Below are 22,714 nucleotides of genomic sequence, written 5' to 3'. Positions count from 1 at the left end.
TGCGTGCTGCCGCGCATGCCTGGATTGGATTCCCGTTAATACCACTGAGTACACTTGCAATCCCCATTGGTCATTCTCCTTGAGTGGCTATGAGACGCGTCCATAGAGAATTCAGATCTATATATACTGCGAAACTAAAAATCTACATGATGGCAATTTCGTGGTACCAGTATAATACACATGCAATGCAGGAGTAATGTACCGCACAGGGAAACGAGGGGGCTTTGGGATTCCAAGCCCCTAAGCGTGCTCTAGTGCACCTCGAAAGCTGTGTTTCGGGTGGCGTAGGTGTCGAGCAGTGCCTAACCGGCTTGTCTGTCAACGCCCGACCTTGGGTGCGCTTCCCAATACGGCATCTGTTCTCTTTTTCTGTTTAGTCGAAGGCGGGTGCAATTATGGGACCATACATTGGTCACAACTTCGGATTTCTGGCCTCATGAACCATGTATTGATTTCGGTTTAATGATAGTGCGAACGCCACAACTGTAAGAAGATATTCAGTTCTGTTCCTTTGCAGAACTGCCGCCGAGTTATGGTATTCGGATAGTGCCCCCCAGCAGTCGTAGTCATACGATTTATCAACCTATCTACGGGCTGTGACAACCGCCTGACACGAACGGTCTCCATTGCTGGACACGTACAAGCACAGTACATAAGCGTTCGTCTACGACATGCCAGGTTGACAAGTGGAACATGTCCATTATTGGAGCGCAGTGAGGCGCCAGGTACCAGTGACTGAACGTGTGAAGTCCACCGCGTCTGAACAGTTCCGGAGAGGAGGTTTCGTCGCCTAAAAATACACGGAAATAGACGGGGAAATAAGGCGCATGTGACCGGTTGGGGCGGATTTTTTGTTTTAAATAAGCTAAAGGAAAAATAAATGCATCGGATATTGGGTGTACTAGGGCAACCTCTGAGTCTTCTCATCCCCTTGCCACAGACGTATTGCAAGTGAGGCGTGGCAGAGCAATTCCTGTACGTACGAACGAATTTTCCCTGGATCTAGGAGCATACTGCAGTCTGCGCAAGAGGATAAATCATAGAGCCTTCAACATCATCCATTCGACAGTTTTTCAAGAGTCATGCAGACCAAATAGAGCTCCAATTTTGAAATAACATGCTTGAAAACTAACTCCAGTCTTTTCCACTCGCGACGACCCTTTTTTAACCACAATATAGATAGGACACTTAAACACTTTTCAATTGCACGCAGCAGGGCGATAGCAGCGATGTAATAGGCACATACAAAAACTTTTATTGTGTTAACAGCACATTAGCCCTCAAACAGTGCAATAAAACGAAAGTAGGGGCAAAACTACAATCGCATATTCAGGTTTCGTGGGTGCGTCAATGATACTGTTCTTTCTTCAAAAAAGAACACTAGCTATGTCTGCAGCAAGCATATGACGGAATGTACTTATTGTGGTTTTCCTAGAGATTCGATGACGCAAGTTTCGGTTTCGGCTAGCAGCGACAATATGCGTGGAGTCCGACATTGCACTCGGTCGTGCATTCTGCCTATCTCAAGACTAGGCAGAATACCGCGCTTGTGCCACGCTGTCGGCTGCTGAATGGGTCGGATAAGCTTTTAAGCCCCGAATAGCGTGAACAAGTATCATACGGCTTACAGCCAAATGACGAGCCGATAGAGGTGTACGCAGTGGCTGAACCCCCTCCTCGTCTTAGGGGACGCTGAACTGCGAGGCGTTTCGCCCGCACTTTCACAGCTTGCCTGGATATCGTCTCTGTGTCGTAAGAAGCACGTTCACACTAGCCGGGATACAGTCGGCTGATACATCACTGCGCCTGCAAGATGTTGGTGTCTGCGAGATGTCACATACCGCTGACGAGCGGTATATGCCAAGGCGGCGAAAACGCCCCACGCGTCAGTGTCTGCCTGCACGCAGCCTGCATGCCGCTGGTTCAGCCTGCGGAAAGTTGCAGGTATCGCAGAACTATAACGCATCTATATGGCGTCATTATACTTTTTCCGTATTTGTTCTTCTTCTTAATGGACTAGTCGTGGAGGCACCAGAGAGTCTTGGACATTTTCCCCATCTCGCCAATCCAAAATGTAATATGTTTAATATTAATATTAAATTTATGACTATATTTTGTGCCCCCCTCTAGCAACATGTGAATGTGGAAGCGAGTGCAGCGATTTGTTTCGTTTGATTGATCGGAACGTCATACGGCCCGCGACAAACGCATGGCTTTCGAGTGATACCATCAATACAGTACCAATATTTTCTTAACAATAAAAGACCGAGCATATTTTCTGTGGTAGACACTAATTTTTTTACAAGACAGCTCACCTCTAAAAACCTTCTGGGACGCTTAAGACATGTAAAGGTCCTAGTTTTAGTAACAAAACTAACCTTCTGTCGTAACATATCAAGCTAGACCCCTGATACACCCGTATTCTGAATCTATATAAATATAGTAGTGCACAGAAATAGTGTCCACGCTTCATTCACACTCTGAAGGCTGTTTAAAACCTTGTAGCGCGGACTTGGCGTGGACTGTAGAAGTGGAAGGCGAAAATCACCGCCTCTTATTGCGAGCTGAGACATTGTATAGCTTTAGATGTACTTTTAAGATCAGGCAGGACTGTGTAATCATGGTCTTTTTGGTTAATGACTGTCTAAAAATGGTGAGGTTTATGCATTATCTTTGTCTATGCCTTATTTTATTTTAAATATTTTGTACCCCTTCTCCCCTAACCAAACACTGCTCTTGCTCGTTGAAAAAAAAAGCCTCTTGTGCCCGCAAAGACAAACGTTTTGAATGCGTGATTATATTTTCAGGAGTTTCTTTTGCACACGCGATCTCGTTCAGTTGTGCTTGGAAGTGACCTCTCGCAACAACCGTCCGTTGTCGATCGGAAGAGTAAACACCGTCTAAATACAGCGGTTAGCGAGCCGGAACGTCTCCGTGGGCGGAGCGCCGAGGCTAGCGATTGGCCCATGCCTGGTGCACGAGAAGATCCCTCACTGCAACAAAAGAGTGAGCCCTCATTAGCTGGCATCATTTTCAGGCAAGGGCCAAGCATCGCCTATATAGCCGCTTGCAGGGTTCTCTGCCGGCACACGCTTGCTCCGCTGAAGGCCGCCTGAACATGGTAAACCTTGGGGACATGTTTCCCAATTTCACCGTTGAGACCACAATGGGTACATTGGTCCTGCACGATTTCTTCAATGACAGGTAAGTCCCGCTGTCAGACCTAGAATTTTGATTTCCCAGGTTCTGATTGACTTTATTCACAGCTTGCCTACTACATTCCTTTGTTTTTGTTTTCGTGAACCGGCCAACTTCGAAATATTTTTTCCGGAGCTTCAGCCCACTTTTAACTTCAAACCCGTGTAATTTGTTTCCTTGTTATGGTGCATAGTAAAGTCAAATATTCAACAACGTGTGCCACAAGGTTCGCAATTGAGTTGCATTTTTTTTGTCACAGCATTCACAGCATTCTGTCACAGCATTCTGTAAGGCATAGGAACTTTTACTTTCAAGACTTAATCCATCTACTCAGACGATGTCCTTTTCAGTTTAAAATAATGCACCCTCTCTTTGTGTAAAGGACCAACAGGCTTACGAGCTAACAAACTCCCATTATTTTATCCTGGAAGCACTGCCAGAACATGAGCTACAGCATAATGAGGTTCCCCGCCTCGAAAAAGCAGAACGCGAAATTTCAGGGTGTTCTGCGGCATGGGAAACATATTCCATTTCTTACATCAAACATGTGCGAACGGAAAGAATAAAGAACATAACATTCGGGAAGCCTTTATCCATCATAATTACGCTTGTACTTATTTCATCTTTTTAGCAGTTGAAAGCTATACTTCCTAGATCTTGTAACAGTTAAGGTAGGTTCCCCCGGGTGACCAAGATAGTACATGGTGCGTTTCAAAACGGCTCTGAAGTTGTTGGATCCAGTCCTGCATCCAGAACTTCAATCTACAGGTGGAGCTATCCGGAGGAGCCTTACATAGCGCTTGTATTTGTAATGCAATCACTGAGGCTTAGAAATGCAGCGCACCATCACAGCTTTGACTTATGCTGTCGAGGTAACATCAACGGCCGGCAATCTTTGTAACCACATCATCAAAAACACACCAGCCACTAAAATATTTTAAAATCAGCCTTCAATTTCTGCGCCGTTTTTTTACGAGGGCAAGCGCAATCTGAGTTACATCCGGTTTCCTGTAGCGACACTGACAGAGCTCCAATCACTCACCCCACTGTTCATAGATGCCCTTAAGCTCCTAAACGACGTCTACATCCATTGGTTTCATTCGTCGGAGATGGTCGAACCTATTCGCTCTCACAAATGGGGCGTACTGGTCTATCATGAGTACATCTTCTGGTTTAGGCATGTTCTACTTGCGCAAGTAAAACAAGGAATACTGTGTTACTCTGAGGTCGTAAAGTTACTTCTAGTGTAATTTTTGGTGCAAACCCGGAAGTTTCTTTCCAATAACCGCTTTGGTAATTCGGCCCTTAAAGCACTTCTGATCTACGCCGCTTAGACGTGGGGCAATGATAATTTCATAGTGGCGTCACCGTCTTCTCGCCGTCCGGAGTAAATGTCTCTGCAGTGCAAGAAACAAAACCTGAGCAATTCTCATTCTTTGCTAGATTATTATCTGCGTAGAGGCGATTAGCACTGCACTGATGGTGGTGGCTATGTACTGGGTGACGTAAACCCTACCTGACCACAGGAGGTAGCTACTGCTGTGCCTCCAGTGATCAACAAGGGGTTAAATTTTCTTATTTTCTCTGGCTGGTCTTGGTGGCGGGAAGTGTGAGAAGCCATCCCTTTTGCTTTGGACAACCTGACAGTGGTTGACGGCCTCGACGCAGATGACGTTGCTTCTGGCCTCCTGAGCTTCCTTTTTCAGTGGTATCGCAAGCTGGGTTCCGGGAACAGCTGAAAACTACCCCTTCAAAAATCACAGAAAGAAAGCATTACCAAGAAGATAACCACATAGAAATAAAGGTAAATGAAACTAGCGGGAGCACAGCAATACACAATACATTAAACATGGACAACCAGGTAGAAAGGGATGCAGAAGCGATTGACGTGTGTTTGGTCGCCACCCCTAAGGGAGTACTTTCTTTCAAATGATCTGGTCGTGGCACTGCAGTGACCAAATAAGAAACCTAGAATATGGCGAAAACCTGCCGAAGGTAGGAAGACACACACCCTACACGTATTATAACCACATGTGTCTATACATACATACTTGCATACATACATACATACATACATACATACATACATACATACATACATACATACATACACACACACATACATACATACATACATACATACATACATACATACATACATACATACACACATACATACATACATACATACATACATACATACATACATACATACATACATACATACATACATACATACATACATACATACATAATCCTTTCAGTAATCTGCCGAGAGTAGTCAAAATTTTAGTGCTTCCGTTTCAAAGTCATGACACGCAGTTTGATTCAAACCAGTAACTACTGAAATTTATATTTTACTCAGTAAAATTTCTTGTTGAGTTCTACATCGAGAGGCCACACAAGAGACTGGTTCAGACGTACCGCGAAGCTGGTGGGCCTGACAGGAATGGTAATTGAGATAAAAGAGCCGGCATTTCGAGTGATGTTCTCAGGCGAAGTAGCATAAACTTCCCGAGCCCTTCTTCCCAACACGCAGCTGTAGAAGTGACCCCACAGTTCCGTGATGTTCGCCTGGTTCGATGCGACAATTGCTTTTGACGTTTCACTGTGGATTACCCGGGTAAATCTGGTGAGGGCTAAACTGCTTGGAGTCTTGACAAAAGTGAACTACTTAAAAGGTCCTGAGCAGTACAGCAAAGTAAATATTGGACAATAGAGACAAGTGCAGTATGCTTTATGAAATCAAAGGCCCGGGAAGATTCTGTCATAGTGGTGCACAGCACTTTATAGTCTAAGCGTGGTGAAATAAAGTTTGACCTCTTCGTACGCGTGATAATCTGTGCGCCTTTGGTTCCCATGACAAGCAGCTCACGTGGAACATGGCACTGAACCGACGCACGAACGCAAGAAGCACGGCCTGGAGCGCGGGTGGGCGACCACATGAGGGGCACCGAATTACCTAGCTGTACACGGACGACGGTGCGCTTTCACTGAGCACTCTTCTTTATTTTTACGATTAAGCTTCTACATAGTCAGGTAACTCTCCCCTTATAGTTTATTTCCTCTATTATAAAAGTAGATAGCGTGAGGGTCAGCCCCTGGTGAGTGAGCGCCTACGGCATCGAGTGGTTGACCCCGACTATACGCCTTACTGACTATGACTGCGATCACCCCTTACCATTAGCGAATCTCTCCAGGACTGGTCAGTGTGAGTGGACACTTACACTCACCACTAATTACTACAGCCGCCATTCGCACTCGTGAATGCGCCATTTCTCCACATCATATATTCTTGCCACTTTAGAAAATATGATTAGTCTGCTTTGCCTCCTGCAATTAAAGCATAATGGGCGGAAAAAATTATGAGGCATACATTTGAACCAGCGAAGTATATTTCTTTCGCTTTTAGTTGGAGGTGTATCAGGGTATGCTGAAAAAGTAGAAGAACAAGGGCAGGGGGAAAGGGACTATGTCCATGGCACAACCGGCTCGCCTGTCATGCTGTTTGCTTGGACTTCGCGACACTTGCCAATTTGTTGCATCTAATTGAATCAATCCACGCCATATCCGCCAGTTACCCTGGTAGTATCACATGTGGGCGTAAGCATGGGCCTGACGAACATCCTTGTAAAGCACGAGACACATGGGCGACTGGTGCATGGTATTCGCATGGGACTGGTCGTTACGAGGGTCGCCACGACTAGCCGTACGCGTGAATTTGAGACAAATGCTCCAAAGTGCTCTTGAAATGCGTCGTCGGCGTCGCTCCACCAACTGTTTTTTCCCCATGGTTGCCTCCCTGTTTAGTCGTACTCCGGCGGATTTAGACATGTGCAAGAGAAATGCGAGCAGGAAAATGAAACATTTATCAACTTGAAGTAAAAATTAATAGCGCTATTACGTTATACATTGCGTTTATATGTTCAGTAAATCGATGTGGACATGGTTAGCACCGACGATTCAGCTCGTCCATGCTGTTCGTACCGCTGGCAACATGTGCCCACGGCGGAGAGTGCGCGGGTCGGCGGACACCGCGCGAGCGCGCACTGCACTATTAGCTTCAAAATAATTGGAACTGCCACTAGCGCCTCCTTGGGGATTTGAAAGAAACTGTCAGAGTGACGTCATTATGACGAAACCTTCGGGCTCTCACTGGCTGCGGCGGCACGATGATAGCACCGACAGTACCATTGCATATGGCTCGCCAGTCGTACGTCGTGAGCCTCCTCCGGCGAGCGTACGACGCCAAAGCCGGTCCTAGCGATTAGTTGTAACGATCAATCACATCCCAATCGCATGCCGTCGTCGTGCATGTGCCTCGCGCTTAATGGTTAATACCTTTACAAGGCTGCTCATCAAGCCATTTACCTAGATGCCGTTTGGTGAAGTTAGTCTCAAGAATTCTCTGCGTGGTTCCACTTCTACACAATTCCAACCGGCTTTCTGGTCTCCCGTGAAAGCTAGAAAAGAAAGTATGTTGCTGAGGGGACAAAACTTGAATAAAGCAATGCTTTTTCTCGCAAGTAGCACGTGTAATGTGTGTTGGAAAAGGGCTTCTCAATGCTGCTACCTGCATCAGCTCATTTGCAAGGCATGGTAATAAATGTCGGTGTTTTGTCTGTTTGTGAGGAGCGCTACGCAGACAAGAATACCGGATATCTCTATGGAATGATCCGACACCTTCAGTGCACCTTGGCGTGAAAACCGCTCGCCCGCATGTTTTGAAGAACGTTTAAAGCTGCACAATGAACAGCAGCAAGAACCTAGCAGCGACGAACATCTGTCATCGCATGCCGCTCACTCCATGAAGGCAAGGGTTTGTTCGTGGCATACAATGGCATTCAAGTAATTTTACTGCCTACCCTTCGTACTATTATCTTCTCGGGTGCACTTTTAAACCACTACAACTTAGAAGTCGAATTCAGGCTCTACGCCTGAAGCTGAACATGCCCACAAGGCTCGGATTACAAAATCAAACCTACCTTCACAAAAATATTCTTTTTGTCACCCGCATCAGAAAAACGGCTAGTGTGGCCTGAGGATGAACTCAAAATCTCCTGCTCAGGAGCATATAACATTTTTCACATAGCCATTGCACTGGGTCACTACTACCTTGTCATGCCCCTATTCGGTACTAACGGTGGCAGGGTGTTCCAACGAGTGATGGGAGAGGTGTGTCCGGTCGACATATTAAATTTTGAAAAAAATTTTATACCATTTGCGCCCAGGTGAAAACATAGCTGGAATAAGTTTAATGAAACAAATGTTTTGCCTAGCCGAAAAAATTACGAAAGCCGGGTCGGGTGCCACGTGCGTTGGACGAGTCGCGAGAATTTCGAAACTTTTACGGCTGTAAAACACGAACGATTCCAGCTGTTACCGCAGAAGGTTTTCTGGGGAGACTTGCATACTCTCTACTGAGTTCGCATACTTATTTTGTATTTCCCAGTGAACTTCTTTTAATTAAAAAATTAGGAAGTTTACACTTTTTTAAAAAATTCCAAAATGTCGGGCCCTGTTTCTTTGCACGTAGACAAGTTCGGGAGTTTAATGTCTTACCTAAGTGTTGTTTCTATCCTTGCCCATTCTTCCTTCCAATTTTACTTTATTCACAAAAAGTGGTTGCATTTCAGGTCAGTTGAACAATTTGGTCTACTTTAAAAGAAGATACAAAAAAAGGCCATCTTCGATTTTTTGCACAAATTGAAGCCAACGTTGTCCCCTATCACAGGCTTGAAACCACGTTGCCCTATTTTTGTGACTCTGTATTTACAAAGCACTATGACCTTGTAGCAGTATTGCGGGGCTGTACTATAGTGGTCTGTAGCAAACTTGTGATATACAATTTAACGCGAGCAATGGCCGGTGCAATTTATAAAATCATGAAATGAAAATGGAGGTAGCCATGCTTTCTTGAAATTAAGCTTTAATGAAGTACACACTCCCTGAATATTATGTAAAAGCAATGGGTCTGAAGTGGATTATTGGTGGCTTATTCTACTTGTGCGTAACCACACTAATACAAAACCGGCCTAAACCAGCCTTTTTAAGAAACCTGAACATAAAATGATTAAGAAAATAATTGCATTTGGTAAAAAACAACACTCGTGAGAACGGATAAAAAACTGCTGAATTAATCGAGGCATTTTCTTTGCCAGATCAAAAACTCACGCTCGCTTCATACTGCGGTCCTTGCACCCGATATACCACCGCGTTTTTACTTCAACCTTGAGTCTACAGCCACTTTAGGTTCTGTGTGGCCCCTTACGCCGGTGCAAGGGTTCTTAGCCCCGAAAAAGCCATGTAGTCTTAGCAGGTGACAGCGGTTTTATAGGCACGTTCCGCTGATCTTTGTCGTACAAGGCGCAGCGCCATTTTTCATATCCTTGAGGTTCAGGGCGCTATTTCTATTGTGAAAGATATCCTGGTCATCATGACCTTAGTTCATAGCATTCAATTTACGTAAGCGTCGCCGCCTTGACTGAGATACCAACAGCCATGAAAATCACGAATTGAAATAACGGGTACACACATACTGAAGCATCTTGGAAATACTATAAGAAAAGGCAAGATGAACGAACAGTTTAAGCGGTGGAAGTGACAATACATCAGCCGCTGATATTGTAGCCGACCAATCAGGTTGTAGGTAATGAAAAAGGCTAGGAGGAATTGATGCATTCATAACGGCTGCCCTTCTTTACGCCTTGTCTCAGCGACAGTCCCGTAGACAGTTGGAACAGCACGCTGCAGGCTATGGGTGATAACGGGTCCAGAAACACCTCTCCTTTTTCCGTGCCCTAGCGTCCACAACAGACAAGTTTATTCGAAAAGTTCTGCGCTCATAGCGTCCTCTCTCTGGTGCAAGGTGCCAATACGAGTCTCAGGCGTCAAATGCATGCTCAAGTTCATCGACCGTCGTGCCGAGGTCGGGGCTTCAGTTACGACCTCATGCGCTGCAATCAGACCCACTATGTTTTTTTTTATGAAAACATTTATAATGTCCTCTTTCTCTCGCCTGGCGAAAGAATTCCAACCACGTTGTTTCCATTTGGCGGTGGCTTAAAGGGGATATTTCTGAACTCTGAGCAAACTTCTCCAGCTTCTAAACAGCGAAGTTAGCAGGAGCAAACAATTCCTCGGATGCCGACATATCTAAACAATCAACACACAGTTCTCTGAAGTCACGTAACCTACTCTAGAACGAGAACACTACATTCGTACCTCAGTAGTGGCAGCTTCATTTAAAGACAGACTACTTCAACACGACCGTTCCTTTGAGAGGTGAAACAAAGCAGGTAGAACAGCGGTGCCCAACATTGTTGCTTTCCACCGGAAGATGTTTCCCAGGCGCTTCAAGCCGGACTTGAACATCATGAAATTGCGCAGACTCAACACAGACAAAAGAAGAAACCAGACAGATGAGAGCGGTTTCGTCTGTCTAATTTTTTACTTGTGTCCGTGTCAAGTCACAAGTTGTTCAAGAACTACTTCCCACTAGTCCAGCTTTCTATCTTATAAAGCTGGACTGCGTTATAACATAGTAGTCTCTTCCCAGGAATCTAGAGGTCATTAATCGACTTTTCCTGCTCGGCAACCCACAAAAAACCGTGAGAAGTGCATTAAAAGATGTATTCAGAAAATGTGAGTGCCCTAGCTTGATACATGCACTTAGAAGGCATTTCTAAAACGTATTAAAATGTATACTTTATTCACGGGTAATTTCAAGAAAGCGTAGTCACCTCCGTTTTACTGTCATGATTTGTTAGCTGCACCGGCCATTTCTCGCGTTACATTGGTGTCGCACGTTTGCTACAGACCACTCTAGTACATCCCCGCAATACTGATGCAAGGTCGTATTTAGTGCTTTGTAGCTACAAAATAACGAAAATACTACAACACGTTTTCAAGCCTGTCATCGAGAACAATCTTCGATTCAATTTGTGACACTTCAAAGAAATTCGAATATCGCCTTTTTTTGATGTCGGGTTTCAAAGCAGACCGAAATGCGAGACTTACCTTCAGTTCTGCGCATTTTTCATAATGAACGTCTTTCTCTACATAAACTAAATTTAGCATAAAGAATACAAAACGATGAAAAAAAACACTTAAAGAATGGCCCTCCCTTACTTGCCTAGATGCGGAGAAACAGGGCCGGACATTTTGGCAATTTTCGAAAAAAAAATGGGAAATTTGTAATTTTTATTTACAAAGAATGTTACTTGAAAATATAAATAAAGGTACCCAAACCTATTGGGTAGTATGGAAGTCTCCGCAGAAAAAACCCTGCGCCAACAGCTGCAATGGTTTTGTTTTGCAGCCGTAGCTTTGAATTCTGCGCTAGTCGTCCAACGCACCTACAAATTTTTTTCTGCAAGGAATTTTTTTTTTATTTTTTCAGAAAAATTCAGATGTTTTCCTCTAGTCACAAAGGGCGGCGTATAAAATTTCCGTCAAAAATAAGATATCGACGGGACACCGCTCTCCCATCTCTCGTCAAAGTGCTGAAAGTAAAATATGACAATATCAACTTGTACATTGAAGAATTATCACTAGAAGGAAACTCGTTTCAGGTCGTGGATGTTCCAGATCTCTTGGGAATCGGATATGGGCTCGTCAATATATGCGTGTCATGACTGGAAACCACGGCACTCAATGACTGCTGGGAAAGCGCAACTCCATCGCTGAACAGCATTTAGGTGGTCATGTCGGCTAATAGGTGCATCGCAGGGTCGGTTCAAAAAAGAGGCAACTACGTGATAGAAAAAACGACAGACCGGGCTGAGGCGCCCTTATCTAGTTGTAGTGTGCCTCTGTCCTGACCGCTATTTTATCCTGACGTAGACGCCTGGCACTTAAACCAATCCTGGCATTGCTAAATTATAGCGGGAAAACAAGGAGAATTAAAGAGCACTTGCACGTAAATGCTACAGTAACAAATCTAGGGTTATTGCTCTGACCTGCGCTGTGTGACCGCCTCCCGAAACTACTGTCACGGCAATTCCACTACACGAAAGTTTAACCCCCCCCCACCCCCGAAATAAATGCTCGTTGCGTGTACGGGGCCGCAATAAAACAAGCCCTAACTTATGCAACCACAGAGTTTTTCAGTACCTTGCACAAACGATTAAACTTCTCAAGGCGTACACCAAGTGGCATCTCTTTCGCAGCTGGGGTATCCTGTTCTCGCACCCGTCAGACTTCACGCCGGTGTGCACTACCGAGCTGGGCGCCATGGCCAAGATATTCCCCGACTTTGAGAAGAACAACATCAAGGTTATCGCTCTTTCGTGCAACTCGCTCGAGTCACACAAGCTGTGGATCAAGGTAAGAGTCCGTGGCTTCGATGCTGACCTTTCGTTGAGAATATTTGATTTTTTTAACTTCCCTTCTTTCAAAAGGGAAAGTTCGACAATTTTGCGGGTTTCGAGACATTACGTGAGTTCGATTACTGCAATGTTCTCAGGAAATGGTTCAGTAATCTATAGCATACCTTTGCGTTGGGGTTTAACAGATCTTTAATCAGTGAATTGTTTCGCAGCATTTGCGAGCTTTGAAATACCACAGTGAAAATCACTCAGACCGAGTACAAGAAGTCGTTGTGTGCGCCGCTCCGACCATTTACAAAGAGTTACTGAAGTGAATTCGTCAGTCTTACTTGCGGCTGCACTGGGCACCAAAACCACTTGATGCATCAGGCAGGTTTAGAATATGGGGAACCCAGTGTTGGGGGTACAGGTGTAAGTTTCCATAAAATTTTCAGGGGCATGAAAAAAGCAATTCTTTCTCGTGTTTTTTTCTCAGAAAATATGAAAATTGAAAAGAAGACGATTCTGCAAAGATCTTCAAAATATTCGACATACTTCTTACGGCGGAAGCTCTAGATGTCTCATCAAACGCGAACAGTAGCCGTAGTAGCTGGCGACTGCATTACTGAAACCAAATAAAGGGTGCTGTGAAAAAAAATAAGTAAATGAAATATACATAAAAACGTATTTGGTTTCGAATGGGATTTTAAGCCGCGTCGCCAAGAGCTGCAGCCAAGTGTGGTGACTACAGCGCTAACACTGTGGCGTGCCTGGATAGAACAATAACTATCCGGATGCGTGCCGCAAGAAAGGTGAACGAGACGGCACGGGAAACGCGATTCAGCCTTGAAGAAGTTTTCGATGATCACGTTCAAATCAATTAAATGACTAAAGTGTCCGATGAACTTATTCGTTTACACGGAAAAGAATATAATTGTTTCATGCTGTATCACAAAAGTCCCATCACAGCTTCCGCTCTCAAAATCTGCGCACGACTTCACGTCAAGTCATTGATTTCAGAAACCGTTTCCCTCACGGCCGATTGGTCGCATCACAACAAATTTCCCAGGAGCAATGTTTTTTTTAACGTTACCGTGGTTGAAAAAGAAAAGCTGTTTTCTTCCTAATGTCTTCTCTTTAATTTTCTACCACTGACATCTCTACCACGGGGCCCCCAGGAAGTGGGAGGAACGCAAACGCAACTCGCTCGCGCGTGACGAGTTTTCAATAAGTGTCCTCCCCAGCAACATGCAGCCTGGATTGGGTTGCTGTGATGCAGGGAACTTTAGGCTTAGCGTCCCGGCAGATATTTCATTGCTGCTTTCGCTAACATTACAGAAGCTGCACGCAGTTTTTCGCCACACTATTGTCTCCTTAATTCCTCGCATTTGTAATTTCGTTTTCGCCGTGCTTGCCATTTGGCGATCGGTGGCAAGATGTCTGCTGCGGCCTTTCTTGATTCTTGCGTGTCGGCAGCGCCATCTGTCGGCTGCTCGCAACACAGCGAGTGCACGGGCAGTGGCTAGGTCGCTCAGCACTGCCCGCGTCCGGTAAGGGTGGCGAAGCTGTAGGCATAGCCCTACGGAAGATTTGTTCGCCGTCTTGACAATCACCGCAGATAACAATCACTCGTGCAATTTTCACCACGCTATCAGCCACTTTGTCGCATGTGTAACCCCTTTTTTACCGATTAGTTTGATTCTGGCAAGCGGCGACAAGCGGTAGCTGCCGCGGTATGTGCCGGTTCGAGCCGCATCGTGAGCCAGGTTGGCAGGTACGGCCGCTGTGAGTGCGCAGTGCTTCCGCGTGCAGAAAACGCTTGATTATTTCGTACTTCATTTCTCTCTCGCGAATGACGAGAAAAATCTACAAGCTTAGCTGAGCCATCGTCGCGGCCCAATCAACGTGAAAACGAGCCGCCTCTTTCGCTTCAGCCGTAGTCACGTAGATCTCTCTGACTACGAGAAGGACGCTAGCAATGCAAGCCCCTTTGGGGCCAGTCCTGGGGCGCCCGCTATTTCTGCAAAATAGCAAGCGGATTCAATGCAAACCTAAAACCTCGAGGACGGCTAGACCTGCGAATGTGTGGTATTGCGCCCCAAGCTCGTTGGGGAACCCAGAACGATGGGGCTGCCTATTATTACCTGTCTATTATATCACTTTTTAACCGAAGTCTGGAGCCTTATGTTAGAGCACTAGGAAAGTCTTGAACCCTCTGTTGTTCGCGATCGCCTTACTAACTACCGCAATGAAGTCACACTATGTAGTTTGCACTGCTATTTCAGACTACCACAATGCTTGCCCATTTTATGGGCAATAGCTATAGCCCGTACGTTCACGCGCAGGTTGTACAGGTTAGTCATGCTAACCATTTAACTCCGGGCTTCCTTGTATGTCGTCATATTTTGGTTAATGGGTCTTATTCTATAGGATTATGGAACAGGATCCCGTTCAGACGGGGCCCCGTTCGTACGGGGGCCTGTTCAGACGGGGGCCAGTTCAGACGGGTATCCTGTAAAGAGAAGACCCCTTTTCAGCTGAACCTGTATGACTGACCCGTTAAAGACACGTATGAGTAGTCTCAACAACAGGTATACAGGTTTTGCTTGCCTTGCATTAGCACTGTATGACTGACCGGTTAAAAACCCGTTATAAGTTGTCTCATCAACAGGTAGACAGTTTTTATTGTCTTGCAGTCGACAGCAATCTTATTAATGTGCTCATGTTTTCAGGAATAACACTAGCCTGAGAGCAGTTTAATGTCATCGAGAAAGACAACATGCTTGTCCTTTGATTTTCCTCTAATGTGGACAACCATGGGAGGTAGAGTTAAGCTTTTTATAGTCTGTTAGTGCCATCATGTTCATTGAATCCATCATGACGAGGAGAAGAGGTCAACCATGCCTGAAGAAGAAAATATCGTATAGTTAGTGTCATCTTTAGGTTTCCATTACATACTACAATTGAATATCATTAATTTGAACTCGCCTAATTAAAACTTCCGGTTTATTCGAGCTGACGCTGCAGTCTCAATGAAGTTATGTGTATTTCAATGGCTGAAAACGTACGGTAATTCAAAATCGCAAGCATCTGCGACGATTCAAACATGCCGCGCTGTGAAAATGCCTCCAATCTGGTGACGATTTTCTATGTTGCTGGGGCATGGCCGGGCTAGACTCTCCTCCCTCACCTCCCAGGAGAGAGTCCCGTGTGGCCGTGACTTTTCCATTCCGGTGGCTCTTCCGTTTCCGTCTCCCGTAACCAATCAGCACGAACCAACCCATCAACCAATCCCGTTTTTACCCCTAGCTTTCTCGCCTGGCTGCGGAAAAAAAAGCATTTGCAGAAAAAAGCCACGGCAGCAGAGAGGCATCATTCTTTGTGCGTGTTTGTGCAGTGAGCTTTGTTCAGAGTGCGCACGTCACATTGTTACGTGGGCAAGCCGGGGCACATATTGCCCACCAAAGGACCTGACAACGAAGACGAAAATTCTGGACAAAGCTGACAGAGGTGTTCTCACCGAGATTGAGGTCACAAAGAAATACGACATAACAAAGACCACCCCATCAACTTGCTTAGAGAATAGGGAGTCTATCAGAGCTGGACATAAAAATCAGAAAGTCCAGCTATCCCAAAAGCGGATGTGGACATTAGTTTATCCCCAACTTGAAGACGCCCTTCTTATTTGGATAAAGCACGTTACTAGCCGTAACCTTCCACTGAGCGGGCTGATCATTTCAGCCAAAGCAAAGAGTTCACAAACAAGATGACCACCAAAGAATTCATGGCGCCAATCGGGTGGCTGTTGCATTTCAAGGAATACCACGGGCTGACTTCGAAGACGGTTTGTGGCGAGAAAGCGGACGTAGGCGCAGCCGCATTCGAATAGTGCCTTTCTGACAGACCGAAGGATCGCCTTGCTTCGGACCCGCTTGATGATGTCTTTTACGTCGATGAAACAATGCAGTATTACGAACTGCTCCCCAAAAGACAATCAATTTTCAAGGCAACTATTGCGCCGGCAGCAAGCAAAGTAAGGAGAGGCTCTCGGTGATGGTGTTCGCAAATGCGAAGGGCACGGATTGGTTGCCGGTAATCAGCAAATCGGCCAAGTCTCACTGTTTTAAAGGCTTCAAGACCTTGCGCGTAGATTACATTGCTAAGAAGAAGTCGTTCGTGAATGAATGAACACTTTTTGAGACTGGGTGCGTACTGTGGGAAAAACTTTTGGCACTACATGCTGGCACGTTCTCCTCTTCATCGACAACCGCACGGCTCACTGCAACGTCAAAAGGCCTATGTGTTATTCGGTTGGTTTTCCTACCAGAAAACAACAGCTGTGCTCGAGCCCATGGATATGGGCATCATTGAAAATTTGAAAAGTCTTTAGAGGCAGTATATCGTGGAATGTATGGTGTTGTGCCCTTGACAGTGAGAAAGCATATGCCGCCCACCTCCTCGGTGGTATACAAATCCTTGCCACCGCATGGTTCTCCATTAAGCCAGACGCCATCAGCAATTGCTTCCCGCGATGTGGTTTCAGCAAACCAGCGGCCAGTAGTGATGCAGATCATGCCAATGATCAAGCGGTGCAGACTTTCTAGGATGATAACTTTATGTCCGAAAAGGGCGGGAGTGTTCTTCCGCACTGCGTGGCCTTCCAGAGTAATGTGAATGTGGACGTAGGTGTACAAAACTGTGGTGTCGTCACGAACGCCGATATTAACAGGCTGCGTGCCCTCAATAGGGTATGTCTCAGGACACTTCTGATCTCAGTGTCGATGACTCTGACACCAGCGACGAAGTGCGCCTTCCCCCGTAGACTGCACCAAGTTTAACTGAAGTAGCATGGGCGCTGGACTTCCCCGCGCACTTCTCTTTCCAGCAAAATCCAAACGCTGGTTTGGAACTTGTTACGAAGCTTCAAGCGATGTTCATCGATTCACTGCGGGAAAAACGAGACGTGTGCAGACGCGCATAACCGTTTTGTTTCCTAGTGATGTGTATGTTGTTGTTTGGAACGAAAATACGCACGAATACACCTTGAAGTACTTCCCACTTGTGTGTTGGCGTATTTCACATGTGCCCCTGCAGGTAAGTTCTCAGTGCAATAAATTTAGTTAATTCAAACTTCTTTATATTAGAAAAACATTTTGGGTCCCTTCGTGTTCGATTTAATGAGATTTGACTGTATATACATTCATTCCGAAACACTGATACTGCTCCACTTACAGCTCAGTGCTTGCACTTTGGCGGATGTCATTGCCTCTTTGGTCACACTTCTGTAGCCTGATGTTTTGACAATGCAGAGGCAGGGCAGTGCCATCAGTCTCTGGCGCCATAGGTCGGTGCCCACCAAAGGCGCCATGCCCTTTTTTGAAAAACTGAGCCACGGAATTACACTCCAGGGGCCTCCACTCATTTGCTCGAAAGGACAGTCCAGTGCTGAAGTGTACCTGCGTACGAAAAGAACACGACTGCAGAAATTTACTGACTACCAAAGGACTAAGAACACAAAAGAAATACTCATGTACCATAAAGCAATGCACAAGAGTTATAAAACTTTGCATAGACACAATAGAATTTCAGCAATTGGTATATAGGAAACAACAGTTTTTTTTATTTTTTGCCAACCTATGGAATGGCAATTAAATGTTTTTTGAGAAGGCAGTAAAAATGAACTTGATCAGGGATGGCACGAAATAAGAGAAGAAGAAGAGAATATGGCACATGGCACCGACATAAGTGCGACATCAAGAAGTTTTTCTGCCCGGAACTTGAATGCCAGCAAAAAAATGCTACAAGTCTGTATGAACTTTGGGGACTGACTTAAAAAGGTCATGAAGAGATTTTGTAAGATTTATGTTGTATGGAATTCAAAATTGTGGACTTTTGACATGCAAACTATTGCTATTTTATAGCCACTTCATTCTACAGTATCCGCAATTAAGTAAAGAAATGTAGTTATTCTTTCCAGGGGTTTATTTTCTCAAGTCGTGAAACGATATCGTGTTAACAAGCCAGTCATAGATGTCTCATCAGCTCAAAATGTCGGCGTTGAGCAGGCTTTTCAGATTTATTGTGGTGAAGCAGCGTGCAAAAACCAGGACCGAACTATACTTCATCAGAGTGATTTCTTGGGCGAGTTGGTCATTCATCGTGTAAGTAAGCGCGAAATGAACAAGGACGAACGAAGTGAACGGCGCTCGAAGTGAGCGCCGTGTTTGGTTTACTTCGTTCGTCCTTGTTCATTTCGCGATTACTTACACACACAGGACAGAACGAAAAGGACAACAGCACGTGCGCTGACTATCAACTGAAATGTTTATTAAACATTGAAAAGGTATATAAGAGCGTGTGCGACCATACCAATCTTGACGTATATCTCACGTGTGTACAGAACAACCACCCATTCAACACCTGCCCAGATAGGCCACTTCGCAGTCCAGTAGCGATATTTGCGGGCACTAATATATTCTTCTGGATTCTTTTTCATATAAAAGCCTTCAGCTGTCTGTCCTGCTTTTTTCACGCTGTTTCACCACTATGAGTCTGTACCAACTGGCTCCGTTTTCAACACTTTTGAGGCTTTTCAGATACTGCCACAACATGGCGCCATGACAAAATTCGCACGCAGCTGACTGAGCAATGTCTGACCTCTGACACGACTGGCCAACATGGCCGAACTCCCAATACAAACCCTTCCATACCTGGGCAAGCTGCAGAATCACAAGTAACCACGCTGAACGTAAATTGAATATTTGTAAACTTTTTTCCTATTTTGTTCTAGCGTAACTGTCATCCTCATAGTCCACATTCTTACATCTAGCTCACGTAGCCCCTTATGTGAGTGAAGCGAACATGAACTTCCTGACCTGGTGATATAAATTACCGAGAGCTTAAAACTGGAACTCACTGCATGAAGAAGTATACTGAACAAACTTAAAGTACATAGTTTATTTAGTTGGAAGGTAAGATGAACCCATCTTTTATTAGCCAAGTGCAATATTATCAAACAAGAAACAGTGATACGGTACGTCAAAAAGCTTCACCTACATGCATTTGATTGTTTAGCTGGAACAAATAAAGTGAACAACGTTGCTTAGCTGAATATGCTTGCCCATGACTTACTCCAAAGCATTCAACAGTAAGCTACAGGTTATAAAAGCTGGACTGGAGTGCAGGGCTATAAATACAAACCAGTTTTTGTGCCATATTTTTCACATGCGCACGCTTTTTCTGCCGGTAGGTGAGTGACTGAGGTATCTGACTCCAAAAGAGCCTGGCATGCAAACAGCAAGTTTGAATCACAAGTACAGAAAGATTTTTTTGTTCGAGAGGCTCCGTGGCACTTGATACGAGAACGGTAACATACCGAAAAGGGTGCAACGAAAAAATGCAAGCTCGAGCGGGAAACTGCATGCAAACAGCCAGTAGGTCCGCGTGCTAATACAACTAAAGCGCAACTTCCAAAGCGCTGGCAACACTGGTTCCGTAGGTAGAAAACTGTTCATAATCAATACAGGCTGCGTCATTTTTTCAAAATGCGGCTTACAGCTTTGCGAAGCAATATATGCAAAGTGTTTAACTTCTGGATGCTCTTAACATGATGTCGCTGCTCGTTGCACCTTTGTGTTTGCTCGGAGGGTGCACGTTTTGTGTGTGTTTAGAGTATACCCCCTTGGTATTACCTATAGGTTGTTTGTGATGATGTGGATAGCAAAACTGGGCATCAAGGCAGGCTACAACCTCACACATGGCCAAAGTTAGGAATTTCCACAATTTTTATAATTCCTTGCAAGACAACAACTGCTCGCAGCTGACTTGCATGTCTGTTTAGTTTTGGGATGGAAAGAAATTGCAGCCACAGCCCCTTGACCCTGCACTGTAAGTCACAAAGTGTGACTCTTACAATTGAGGGTGCAAAAAAAGCGGAGGTCGCGATACCATAATTCAGTGCACTGCACGGGCCCGGGCTGGCCCGAAAGTCCGGGCCCGACCCGGTCCGCGGGCCTGGCCGGGCCACCCGAAGTCGATTTTCGGCGGGCCCAGGCCGGGATTGGGCTCAAAGGCGTGGGCCTGGTCCGGGCTCGGGCTCGACGCCCTGGGCCCGGGCTGGGCTCGGGCTTGAATTCATAGGCCCGGCCCCTAATAGGTCCGACGCGAAGTGTACACAAGAGACTTGAAATGGGTATTCTGAGTTTATTTTTACACGATTCATGATGTTAGTTCTACGAATTGTTTTAAAAAGGTGTTTAGCTAGGTGCGATAGTCACTATACTGTTTTTTAATGACATTTTAAGTACTACATAAAGATTTTAAATTTTCGTGTATAGCATACCAAAGACACGATTGCAAAGAATGCCCTAGCGGGGAAGGAATTAATTCAGACGACCTGGAGCTGCGTACCTATGTCAATGTACATGTGTGTTTTAGATGTCACCCCAATCGAAATACGGCTGCCCTGTCGGGAATCAAACTCACGTGCTAGACGAAAGAACACCGCTTAAAAACCACTGCAGGAAAAATATTTCAACGTACGTACATACTCGTCCATTCAAATGCGGAGCGAAAAATTTGAGCAATACCAGCTTGTGGCTGATATTGCCATACGTGATACGTGAGGTGTCCATGAGTCTGATCGTCAATGGTGATGGTGTCTCTCCGACTCTCTCGTGAAGGAATACAAGCTTTCACACCCATGCGGCGTGAACTGCAGACGGTGTAAGGTAAAGTACTTTTATACCTTTATTTTTTGCGTTTCAGTTCATGACGTGCTTGTACAGACTACATGCTCCGTCTGATTGCCCGCTACGAAGACACTGAACCAAATATTATAATCAATTTTTCTTCACCGTGTAATTAAAAGCGGGCCTGGTCACACACACGCGGGCTCTCCCTAGGCTCAAAAATAAATGACCGGGCCGGGCCAGGCCTGGACTTGCGACGACGGGCCCGGACTTGCGACGACGGGCCCGGGACGGGCCCGGGAGGCCTCGCTTATAAATGCCCGGGCCCGGGCCGGGCCCGGGCTAGGCGTTACGGGCCCGGGTCGGGTTCAGGCTTCACAAAGCGGGCTCGGGCAGGACTCGGTGCTTGAAATCAGGCTCGTGCAGTGCTGTACTATTCACACAAAAAATATTGCAAAATTATGTGTATTCTGGAAAAACAGTTTATTTTGGGCTAGTTACTCACATGTGAATCATTTAAAATCATGCAAGAAAAAACAAATTTTACAAGTGAATATTAATTTGATCGCTCATGAAAGAAGCCAGGAGAAAAAAATTCCAAGAACTGTATGTAAAACCAAAAAAGAAACAATATTTTAGAGCAATATCACCTCATGTAGCACACGAGCCTGACGTGGCCACAGCTCCAACTAGGTGCCGTCCCGCAGGCTCCGCTAAGTTACTGGCAGCCAGGCTGCAAATGTTGAGGCACAATGAGCACACATAAAAATCTTAACAAGTCCGGCAATTTAGCCACCTGTATCAAGGAAATGCACACGCTGTTAAAATACTGAAGTTTTTTTGAGTGACTGGTTTTCATGCAGATGAAAAGCATAAGTCCTGGCATTGTAACTGTTTTGGTCGCTCGAGGAGACCTCAGCTAAAGAAAATTACAATGAGTGGGGCTAAAAGGAAAGCACAAGAGACAATGGCAGAAAACTGAGGGGGCATAGTTGAGCAACATAACTACCTGTCAGGTGATGGGATATTCTTCGGTGAGAGGTAACAAATAGGCTGAGAAAAACACAGGAGCATGAACTGACAAGCTTGCATTGACTGGGCAAACCAAGCCATGAACACCTGTCCCCTTCTGTTGGGAGATTTTGTTGCATATTAGCATGACGCTTTTCACGACAAAGATTTAACAGCACACAGTAGAGTAGGAAAAGCTATTACGAGTATCACGAACGCGTGGTTAGGGGCCACTTTCCTCTGTCAGCATTCCCAGAATTTTAGTTCATTTTCCTTATCGATTAAACCAAAAGCAAAAACAAAGCACTATTATACTGTACAGCTAAACTCATTTTGTGCTGTAGTCAAATATTGTGGCTTCTCCAAGTGCACTGTGCTTCCTCACAACCAGGAGATAGCATCTACTTTACTTATCCTCAGGTGAATAATCTGAAAGGGTGTGATTACAGGCAATAAAATGTTTGTGCACTGCAGTGTAGGATGTTTAATAAAACAACTATACAGTAT

General features: G+C 45.2%; 1 protein-coding gene across 1 annotated transcript in view; it reads left to right on the top strand.

Moving 5' to 3' along the window:
- Positions 1 to 3,118: 3,118 nt before the first annotated feature.
- Positions 3,119 to 22,714, top strand: part of LOC144175402 (peroxiredoxin-6-like) — a 141,130-nt gene continuing 121,534 nt past the window's right edge. The window contains exons 1-2 of the mRNA XM_077704486.1: positions 3,119 to 3,204; positions 12,369 to 12,525. Coding sequence (XP_077560612.1) covers positions 3,119 to 3,204; positions 12,369 to 12,525 — 243 coding nt within the window. The remainder of the gene's footprint in view (positions 3,205 to 12,368; positions 12,526 to 22,714) is intronic.

This window comes from Haemaphysalis longicornis, unplaced genomic scaffold (assembly GCF_048455015.1).
Source record: "Haemaphysalis longicornis isolate Haplotype H1 unplaced genomic scaffold, Haemaphysalis longicornis Haplotype H1 scaffold_1, whole genome shotgun sequence".
NCBI classification, from domain to species: Eukaryota; Metazoa; Arthropoda; class Arachnida; order Ixodida; family Ixodidae; genus Haemaphysalis; species Haemaphysalis longicornis.
Note: the sequence above shows the minus strand (reverse complement) of the source record. Positions and strands in the feature narration are given on the sequence as shown.